Source organism: Camelina sativa, chromosome 6 (genome assembly GCF_000633955.1).
Source record: "Camelina sativa cultivar DH55 chromosome 6, Cs, whole genome shotgun sequence".
Taxonomy (NCBI): domain Eukaryota; kingdom Viridiplantae; phylum Streptophyta; class Magnoliopsida; order Brassicales; family Brassicaceae; genus Camelina; species Camelina sativa.
Genome location: NC_025690.1, coordinates 3,719,941 through 3,730,252, shown reverse-complemented (window position 1 = coordinate 3,730,252; position 10,312 = coordinate 3,719,941). Strand labels below are relative to the sequence as shown.

General features: G+C 35.0%; 3 protein-coding genes across 3 annotated transcripts; all 3 read right to left on the bottom strand.

Moving 5' to 3' along the window:
* LOC104790317 (pentatricopeptide repeat-containing protein At3g26782, mitochondrial) lies at nt 2,898-5,204 on the bottom strand. The gene is made up of 2 exons (XM_010516040.2): nt 4,082-5,204; nt 2,898-4,000 (listed from the first exon to the last, which is right to left on the bottom strand). The coding sequence occupies exons 1-2, from the start codon at nt 5,027-5,029 to the stop codon at nt 2,957-2,959; spliced, it is 1,992 nt and encodes a 663-aa protein (XP_010514342.1). The 5' UTR covers nt 5,030-5,204; the 3' UTR covers nt 2,898-2,956.
* On the bottom strand, nt 5,363-7,675 carry LOC104790316. Its single transcript, XM_010516039.2, has 2 exons — nt 7,016-7,675; nt 5,363-6,199 (listed from the first exon to the last, which is right to left on the bottom strand). Exons 1-2 carry the CDS (start codon nt 7,562-7,564, stop codon nt 5,543-5,545), a joined length of 1,206 nt encoding a protein of 401 aa, XP_010514341.1. The 5' UTR covers nt 7,565-7,675; the 3' UTR covers nt 5,363-5,542.
* Nucleotides 8,072-9,882, bottom strand: LOC104790315 (momilactone A synthase-like). The gene is made up of 4 exons (XM_010516038.2): nt 9,749-9,882; nt 9,543-9,617; nt 8,671-9,101; nt 8,072-8,542 (listed from the first exon to the last, which is right to left on the bottom strand). Exons 1-4 carry the CDS (start codon nt 9,778-9,780, stop codon nt 8,166-8,168), a joined length of 915 nt encoding a protein of 304 aa, XP_010514340.1. The 5' UTR covers nt 9,781-9,882; the 3' UTR covers nt 8,072-8,165.

The following is a 10,312-nucleotide window of genomic DNA, read 5'->3' as shown; positions in this document are numbered from 1 at the left end:
AAAATTTTGAAATTTTCTTCAAATATTTATTGATAAATATTCTTAAAAATAAATTTACCTTCATATGTAATTGAATAAATAATTAAAACTATAGACATATGATTAAAAACTCTTTAAGATTAAATAAATAATGATTAATACTATAAACATATGATAGTTAATTGCATTTTTAAAATTAAATTTGATGTACTCAAATCCACATATCTAAATTAAAAAGAACATAAAGAAGAGTTGTAATGATAATATGACATTTTATAAAAGAAAATGTTAGAAGGTTATAAATATAAACAATCATAACAGAAATATACGATAAAAACAATCAAAAGTTGCAGTTGTTCGACAAATAACTTTAATTTAACTAAATTATAACAAAAAAAATATTTAATTATATTTTAGTATCATAGCCACAACCATAAATATCAAATTTTCTAAAAGTTGAAACGGTTCAAAATAGAAATAGACAGTTTTAATGGTTCATCAAATAAACTACATTTTATGTGGTTTAATTAAAAGGTTGTAATAATTTATTTAAATATATTTTTGGAATTAAAATCTAATAAATAATAATTTGTGAAGATTTTATCTGGAGTGATGTGATCTTAAATATAAATAGCAAATGTTGCAATGATTCAATTAAATAGGTTAGAATAATTTAGTTTAATATATTTTAATAAATAAAAATTCATAATTTTTGAAGAATTAAACTCAGATACTGAATATAATTAAAAATTACTTCTTCTATCTCAACAGATTAATGTTTTAATATTTTTTCTTGTTTCTAAAAAATTGATGTTGTACATTAAAAACCTAAAATAGTTTTTTTACTTTATAATTTTCTCCACATGGCATGTTATCTGAGGTTTATATTTTTTCTTTCTACCAAAAAGTAATTATAAATTAATTTCTAAATAAAACTTTAACTTTTTCTTAATATATGTGAAATGGTCAACACATCAATCTATTAGAGACCGTGGGAGTATGAGAAGTAATTTTTACATCATTGTTAAAATTAGGTATGTTGATAAATAATTTATAGAGTAGAGAATGACGTTGAAAGTTGAATTTCAAATTATTGTAATTCATCATATTATGAAGAGATTCAGTTTTTTAAAGAGATGCAACCATAGAAGTTTCTGTAAAAAAATAAATACATAAAATATTTGATGAAAATGTATAACAAAAAGATGCAACTGTTATTCACATTTATTCAGATTTATGAAAAAATCTGTGTTGAATAGAAAGTTTGAAAGTTTTGTAAAGGAAAAACAAATATATAAATTTTTAAAGATGTGTATGTTTAAATTGAAAAGAAATTTTGAAAATTTCAGAAAAGAAGAACATATGTATATATTTTTAAAGATTTCTAAAAAAAAACAAATATATGGATTTCAAAAGATGTGAACATTTGAATAGACACAACTGTTTGTAAGAGACACAACTTTACATTCAATAGACACATTTTTTTAGAGAGACGCAACTGTAGAAGTTTCAATCTAAAAATATTTTATGAAAAAGTGTAACAAAAGGAAGAAACTGTTCTTCGTATCTATTCAGATTTATGAAAAATTTTTGTTGAATAGGAAGTTTGAAAATTTTGTAAAAGAAAAACAAATATATAAATTTCTAAAGATGTGTACCTTTGAATTGAAAAGAAAGTTTGATAATTTCATAAAAGAATAACATGTATATAGATTTTTTAAGATTTCTCAAAAAAGAAAAAAATATAGGTTTCTAAAGATGTGAACATTTGAATAGAAACAACTGTTTTCAAGATACACAACTTTACATTCAACAAGCACAATTTTTTAAAGAAACGCAACCGTAGAAGTTTCTATCTAAAAAGAAATATATATATAAATAATATTTTATGAAAATGTATAATGAAGAGATGCAACTGTTCTTCGCAATTTATTTAGATTTATGAAAAATTTTTGTTGAATAGGAAGTTTGAAAATTTTGTAAAAGAGAAACAAATATATAAATTTCTAAAGATGTGTACCTTTGAATTGAAAAGAAAGTATGAAATTTTCACAAAAAAAGAACATATATATAGATTTCTAAAGATGTGAATATTTGAATAGATACAACTTTTTGCGTTGGACACAACTTTAAATTCAACAGATGTAATGTTTAAAGAGACGCAACCATATAATTTTTTGTCAAAAAATAAATAAATAAAATATTTTATGAAAAAGTATAACGAAAAGATACAAATGTTCTTCGCATTTATTCAGATTGCTATTATTATATAGATTAAAATATATGACTTACCACATTACACATATAATAGCGTTCTACCAAAAAAAAACGTTGTGAATTATAATTTAGTATCCAAAATATGTTTTTATTTAGTAATTTAGTTGAAAAACAAGTAAACAAATAATTTAGCTATTTATTTGAACTATTATGATAATTTCTAAATTTGTACTTATATTATATTAATTAATTAATTTAGAAAGAATCCTAAGAAGAAGCTTAATCAATTTGTTCAAATATTAAAAAAAAAAATAAGAATTTAAAAATTGCTTTCTAGGATAGTGAAAAAGAGATATTTAATAATACCTCATATGTTTTATGAGTGTTGGTTTCTTCTTCTTCTTTATCTCTCTTTCTCTATGCCCTGCTCGAGAATCGATCTCGTCACACTTAGCACTCAGAGTGCTTTCGCAGACCAGACGAACTACACGAGCTTGGCACTACACATCACCTTGTTTTTTTTTTTTTATAATATAGCAAGATGTTGACACATACGTTGTTATTTTGTCGTATCAACAGGACTGTAGTCCATTATCATTCTTTTGTACTTGAGTACCACTTTTTAAGAGTTTATTGGTTAAGGGAAACCTAAAAGAATTGCAAAATCGTTGCAGGTGTTTCTGACAGTGAAGAGATATAAATTCAATGAGAGTTACTCACCTAATTCGAAAATCCAACGGAATTATAATATCTAATCAAATCACCAATAATCTCCACAAGAACAAAACCCATCTTTGAAATGGTGAAACCGTTTCGCATCTCTAACCACAAACTCTCTATCAACAATCTTCGAAATCAACTTGATCACGTTATGACAATCGCTGCAAACTCTCAGATTCTTAACCACACTAACCGTCGAGCCAGGAACAGTGTTCATGATCCCAAACGCAATCGCTAGTTTCTCGCTGTGAACTCTCAGTGTCATCTCTTTCTCTTCCTCATCAACATCATGGCATACAGATGCCGTGTTTGATACGTAACCTGCCTCCAACAGCTTCTTGTTCAGTTCTGCTAAAAACCCGTAAATCTTTTCGTGCTCTGGATGCTCTTCGTCTCCGATCAAGAACACATGAACCTCACCATTCAACTCAAGCAGACTAAAACCCGGCGGTTTCACCAATCCTCGATTCTTCATTATCATCCTCACCCTCTCAACATCTTTCCAACGCCCTGCATCAGCATATATATGCGAAAGCAGCATGTAATAACCGCAGTTCGAAGAGTCCAATTCAAACAAACGCGCCACCGATATCTCTGCGAGCTCCACATTCTTGTGAATTCTACAACCTGCAAGAAGTGAGCTCCATATGATAGAGTCCGGCTTCATCTTCATTGTCTGAATCAAATCATAAGCTTTCTGAAGAAACCCTGCTCTACCTAGAAGATCAACCATACAACCGTAGTGTTCTAAACCCGGTTCCACGCCGAATCTTCCCTTCATTGCGTTAAACCAGCGCCAGCCTTCTACATGAAGACCCGCATGACTGCAAGCAGCTAATACGGATACAAAAGTAATGAAATTTGGTTTAACCCCTGAATCGATCATAGCAGGGAATAACTCTAACGCTTTAGCCGCGTGGCCATGCATTCCATATCCAGCAATCATGGCGGTCCACGACCTAACATTCTTGTATTTCATTCGATCAAATGCTTTTCTCGCCGTCTCAACTCTTCCGCATTTGCAATACATATCAATTAATGATGTCCCGATTATCACATCATCCTCAAGACCCATCCTTATCACCTGCATATGCACATTATATCTTTACAAATTAGTCACAGTCAATGATACATATTATCTAAAATACATACTGTATTAACTGACCTGATCATGAATACACTTGCCAATACGCAGAGCACCTGAATGTGAAACCGCTAACAAGACAGTAGACAGTGTAATGGAGTTAAAGGTCACAACTTTATCCTCTACCAGTCTACGAAAGACTTCAAAAGCCTCATTAGACATCCCACTCTGAGCATACACACCCATGATCGAATTATACGAAACACGATCCTTATCCACAATCTGATCAAAGATATTTCTCGCCACAGCTACACCTCCTTCTCCACCCTTAGCATAAGCATCTAGTAGAGTATTACCAACACTCACCCCTCTATCAAACCCTCTTTTTACCACAAAGCTATGAATTGATTCGGTTAAACCCTTAGCAGCAATACGAGAACAAGCCGAGATGACTGAAACCATACCCATAGAATCAAGAAACATTGCATCGTCACCCTCATGATCTCCATCATTTTCTTCGACCAATAGATCCTTGAAAAGAGAAACAGCATCAAGGGCATTACCGTTAAGATCATACCCTCGAATCATCGATGTCCAAGAGACAATATTTCTACTAGGAATTTCGTCGAACACCTTCCGTGCATCTTTCAGTTGACCGCAAGTTGAATACATAACAATCAAAGCCGAAGACACGAAGATGTCTGATTGATACCCGAAGACAAAAGCTTGCTGATGAGTCTGCTTGCCGGAGAAAATATCAAGAAGAGACGAACATGCTTTAATAGTGCAAGGAAAGCTAGAGCGAGTTGGGTAAAGAGAAAGCTTTCGCATTGAGGAGAAAGCACGAAGAGCTTCAGCTGAATCACCGCTACGAGCGAGGTCAGCGATGACAGAGTTCCATGAGAAGACATCTGTTTTGTCAACATATCTGTTGAACAGAGTTGTTAGGTTTTGTCTCTCTGTGTATCTCTCCGTGTGGAGAAGACGAGAGACGGAAGAGAACAGAGCTTTTTTACTCGGAGGCATCATTCATTCTTTTTTTTGTCTCAAATTAGTTCTTTTTTTGGGTAATATTATTCTTAAATATCAGACAGAACACAAATGCCTAGTTCTTAATCTTGTACAATAAAAAAATATGACAAAAAAAAGTAATTTCATAAAGCTTGCAAATATAAAGAATCAACCACAACCAAAACAACAACAAAGATNATCCCAGTTGGTCGAGGGAAGTAAAGACGAACCATCACGCTCATGAGTTTCATTGTGATTCATAGTAGAAGAGAAATCTGACCTGAGCTTCTCTGCAACTCCTGAGACTGTCCCGTTTAGAAACTGAACCATTCGGAACTCTACTTGCCNATCAAAACCAATGAATCCTATTTGTTATCTTTTTTCTTTTTGCTCCTTTCACAAACAAAACATTACAAAGAGGTCGTGGCATGTCGTCATCTGCAAAAACATTTGTTCTTGATCTTCTGCAGATTCGTGGTGTATACATATATGAATCCTCGTTTTCCCAAATAATTTATCGGTAAATAAAAGCTACAACAATCTAAGATGAGCAGTATCATTCATTCGTTTGATCTGCCACCCGTTTCTCCAAGAATGCTGTAACACTGTCACTGAAGAGTCTTCTACACAGATCTTATGATTCATTACCGGACTGCAACCGAGGATTCCGGTTAGAAGACACTTTATAGGCAAAGAATGCGTGAAAACCCCGATGCAATTTGAGATTAGGGAAGAGGAATCACTTAGGTCATTGTGATTGTGATTAACTTCTTCCCTTGGGGATCCATCGTCAGGCTCGTGATTGGTCATTACTTGAAGTCTGCTTTTACCAGATTTCTTCCTTGTAAGACTCGGACGATGTTTGTGAAGCAAATCCCAGTTGGTCGAGGGAAGTAAAGACGAACCATCACGCTCATGAGTTTCATTGTGATTCATAGTAGAAGAGAAATCTGACCTGAGCTTCTCTGCAACTCCTGAGACTGTCCCGTTTAGAAACTGAACCATTCGGAACTCTACTTGCCTGAGTGATTCTCCAGATGGGGCCGTGAAATCAGGCTGGCATCGTTCAATCAAACTCAAGGTTTCCGCACTATATATCTCTGATTCATTGCAACCTTCCCAATCCCCAAGACTCATCTCGATAATAGCATCTGAGGATTGTACATGCTCCTCTGGAAAACTCATTTCCTGCAAAAAACAAAATCCGTCCAATTCAGTAACCACTTCCAAACTCATTTCTTTCACTAGAGGATCCATTGATGTATGAATCTAAACACTTATCATGCCCCCTCACTCAACCATGATTCCATGAACAACAACACAATAATATGAAACAAAGCATCACTAAGAGTAAGAGGCTTAACACCGAAGCATTGGTAAATATGCTAAACAAAGAGAGTGTTGAAGACATCAGTCTTCGTATATAGTTAACATTCATATTATAATTTCTATAGTTCCATCTAGTAATTTCAATGGATTTTCAGGATTCCTATTCGTGAAGTTTCTTCAGTATTAGCAAACCAATTCTATCTAATTCGTCCCCAAGAGATTTTCTCAGATCAAAGCTCGAAACTCACACAAAATAGGCAACATAGTACAGCTACTTTAACGCACACCCTTTACATATTTCTTCAAAGCTTAGATCTAAAAGGAGAGACTGAGAATCTTTAGGGTGTTACTAAACGTTACAGTTATTGAAGACCAACCAAACAAAGAAAGAATCGTGCACCCTCACTCAACCATAAACAAGATAAGCTCACCATTAACCAACACAACAATGAAACAAACCATCACTAAGAGGCTCAACGCCGAAGCACTGGTAAAATAGTTACTAAACAAAGACAGTGTTCTTTGTATATAGTGAACATTCATAGTATCATTTCTATAGTTCAATCTAGTGGTTTCAATGGATACCTATTAATGGAAGTTTCTTCAGCATTAGCTAACCAATTCTATCAAAAAGAGCTTAGATCCAAGAGGAGAGAGACTTAAAGAAACTTATACCTGACAAACCGAAACAGCCATGGATCTAGCTCGATCCAAAGGCGAAGAGTAAACAGAAGTGAATCGAACACCCTGAGATTTAAAGAAAACAGCAAGAGCCCTAGCTTGGCGTTTACCGTTAGGAGTAAGCGCAGCAACATGACATCTCCCACCAACCAAATCAGGTCTCAGATTGAGATCACACTCACCATGGCTAATGAGATAAACCTCCGTCACGGAACGATCTTCGTCACCAGACGCGATTCGCGAGAAGATAGGCGGCGGGTGCGGCGGAGGGGAGAGGACGTTGTAAGGATCCCAAACTTTAATCGAAGGTCCAAGCCGTGGAGTACCGAGAGATGATAGCTGTGGTGAAAGCGGTGAAGCTGAAGCGTGACATGGTAACATCTCAGGCTCTTGTTCGAGTACTTTTTTCACTAGGAGATTGTCTAATTCTCTTGTGTTTGATGATCTGCCATGATCGTCTTCCTCCTCTTCCTCATCTTCTTCTTCTTCTTCATTGTCAGTTTCCTCTTCTTCTTCAACTAGCGCAGATTGTGAAGAACCCATAGTGCTCTCTGAGAGATGCAAAAAGAAAGAAGCAAAGAGAGTTTTTTTTTTTTTTTGGTTGTTGTAAGCTCGCGAAGCGATCACATTCACATGGCTGATGGCTCCACCATTTTCAGATCTAGGCAATGAAAGCAGAGTCCTCTTTGTGTAAGCCGGAAGGTTTAAATTCTTGGGCCAGGCCAGTCCCGGCCCAGCCCGTTATTGGATAACACAATTCAAAGTTTATACAATCTCTCTCTCCATGCATCCCTTTATGCCAAACCATATGTAGATCGACCTTGAAGAAGTTGAATTAGAGGAGAGTAGAGCTAACTGGCTTGGAGATCAAACCATTTGGTACAAAGAGAGTTTGAAGTTTCTGCAAAGACTTAACTGTTTCATTATTTTGTGTTATGGAAAATATTATTCAAATATTTCATTATCTTGTAAATTTATTAAACTAATATGTTCTTTTTTTTTTTTTTTTTAACTAATATGTTCTTATGTGATACGGCCGGGCCGGGTATGTATACAATTTTATTTCAATATTTTAGCTAATTATGATGCATCTTGCTAGCCAAATTAGGAGGTGGCAGCTTGCCGTTTACAAAATAATGATTGATCATGAATCTGAAGGAAATGGAAAACCAGCGATCTTGAAAGCAGTCATGCCACCGTCCACGACCAAGTTATGTCCGGTAACGTATTTACCATCGTTGGAGGCCAAATACAAAGCAGCTTTAGCTACGTCTGCTTCTTCACACTCGGCTCCTTTCAACTCTCCCATTCCTTTCACTGACTCACGTAGCTTCTCCTCCGTCACCTTCGGAAACACTTTCTGAAGGTAACGGAGAGTGAGCGGTGTCGCCACAGCACTCGGCGAAATGCAGTTGATACGCACACCATGTTCGCAGAGCTCGCTAGCCATGGACTTGACGATTCCGGGAATTGTGAACTTTGAGATTGTGTATGAATGTGGTGCCAACCCTCCGGTCACGCCTACATTATTTTTGGACCATAACAAAACTCAAACTTTAGCGTTGACCATTGTAATAATGTCTTGCATTAATGTTAAATATGCAACTAGTATTCTAACAAATTTGAAACTTCGATTAATGTTTTAATACCTGCAACGCTTGATGTGCACAAAATGCATCCTGACCTAGCCGGAATCATAAACTTAGCGGCGTGTTTGATGCCGGAGACAACCCCAAAGACGTTAATCCTCATCACTCTCTCGAACTCCATCATATCAAGCTCCGATATGCTAGCCGGAGACATGGGTCCAACAATCCCAGCGTTGTTGTACATCACGTCTAGCTTCCCATACCGCTCCACCGTCATTTCCACGGCCTCGGCAATATCCGCCTCCACCGTGACATCACACCGCACAAACTCTGCCGCCGAGCCTAGCTCCTTAGCTGCTTTAACCCCGGTTTCCGCATCTAAGTCGGCGATCACAACTCGGGCACCGTGCCGAAGAAACTCGCCGGCCGTGGCTTTACCGAGCCCGCTTGCACCGCCGGTTATGAGGGCTACTTTGCCTTCTAGCTTCTTGCTGCACAAAAATTATTACCGCTTGTAACATAGTAATATACAGTACAAATATGTGTAATTTGTTGACATTTTATAAACTTGATTCAAAATCTACATTGAAAAAATAAAATAAAACAATAAAACTTGATTATATTTTTATCAACCGCTTGTAAGTTGTAACATAGTTATTAACTTGCTTGCTATATATGTTATAACTTATAATCCATATTCAATATTTAACATTTTCTGTTTATCAAAAAACATATTTATTATTTATATGTGTAAGTTACTACTGAGTTGTAGATATGTATGATCTACCGAATTGAGTTGACTTACGATCAAGATCAAGATCAAGATCAATTGATTTAAATGTGAATTTATAAGAATGATATCTTATATATTGATACTATGAGATGGATTCGGTCCGTACAAAACCATGAGAAAGACAGAGGCAGAAAATTACCTCGTACAAGTACAACCACCGCCACCACCTGTCGAGTAAGCGGCTGAGGCCGTGGTGGCTGGCCGTTTAAATTTTCTGACGAAAGAAAGAGCACAAATAAACTAAAATAATCAAACTGATTTAAATCCTTTTTAGTAATAGAAATTAGTAAATAATAATTAGTAGTTAGTAAATTAGTAATTGAGATATGATGATCTGAAGTTAACCTGACGATGGATCTGATCAGTGTGGCCGCCATGGATGACTACTTTCTTGAGATCCAAAGAGGTTCTAGTCTTGGTTTTGGTTATATCCTGATGATGACACACTAGTTGGTATTAGCTACAACATTTTAATATTCAATATTTGGAATGGAGTTAAAAAAGAACTATATAACGTGGATGCTTCTAGGATAAAACTAAACTTTCAATATAATATATCTACGTACACTACATCACCCATCTTCCAATCGTAACTTTTAGTGTTGATTTAGGTAAAGCCAAGCTGAAGGCATTTGTGTGCTTCAATGATTTTAATTAAAAGTTCATCAGAATGTTGTTTACGCTCTCTAGAATCGAGTCATTTTGCTTCTTTATGTTCGTACCTCACTTGTTTAATTTATAGTTTTGTACATATTGGAACTGTCTTAAATTGTATATTCTTTCTTTCTTAACCGCTTCACATTGTTATCTGAATTGATCTTTTACTAGATATGTAAGGTTAGCAAATTTATTCTAAAATACTAAAATGTCATAATGTAAGATGTGTTACACAATCATTTTAGACTAACA

What these genes read in the sequence shown, in the direction of transcription:
- LOC104790315 (XM_010516038.2), bottom strand. Translation starts at nt 9,780, where the DNA reads ATGGCGGCCACACTGATCAGATCCATCGTCAG. An exon ending in CTGATCAGATCCATCGTCAG is followed by an intron (nt 9,618 to 9,748) that starts GTTAACTTCAGA and finishes TTCTTTCGTCAG; the next exon opens with AAAATTTAAACGGCCAGCCA. An exon ending in GGTGGTTGTACTTGTACGAG is followed by an intron (nt 9,102 to 9,542) that starts GTAATTTTCTGC and finishes ATTTTTGTGCAG; the next exon opens with CAAGAAGCTAGAAGGCAAAG.
- LOC104790316 (XM_010516039.2), bottom strand. Translation starts at nt 7,564, where the DNA reads ATGGGTTCTTCACAATCTGCGCTAGTTGAAGAAGAAGAGGAAACTGAC. An exon ending in TGGCTGTTTCGGTTTGTCAG is followed by an intron (nt 6,200 to 7,015) that starts GTATAAGTTTCT and finishes TGTTTTTTGCAG; the next exon opens with GAAATGAGTTTTCCAGAGGA.
- LOC104790317 (XM_010516040.2), bottom strand. Translation starts at nt 5,029, where the DNA reads ATGATGCCTCCGAGTAAAAAAGCTCTGTTCTCTTCCGTCTCTCGTCTT. An exon ending in GCAAGTGTATTCATGATCAG is followed by an intron (nt 4,001 to 4,081) that starts GTCAGTTAATAC and finishes GTGCATATGCAG; the next exon opens with GTGATAAGGATGGGTCTTGA.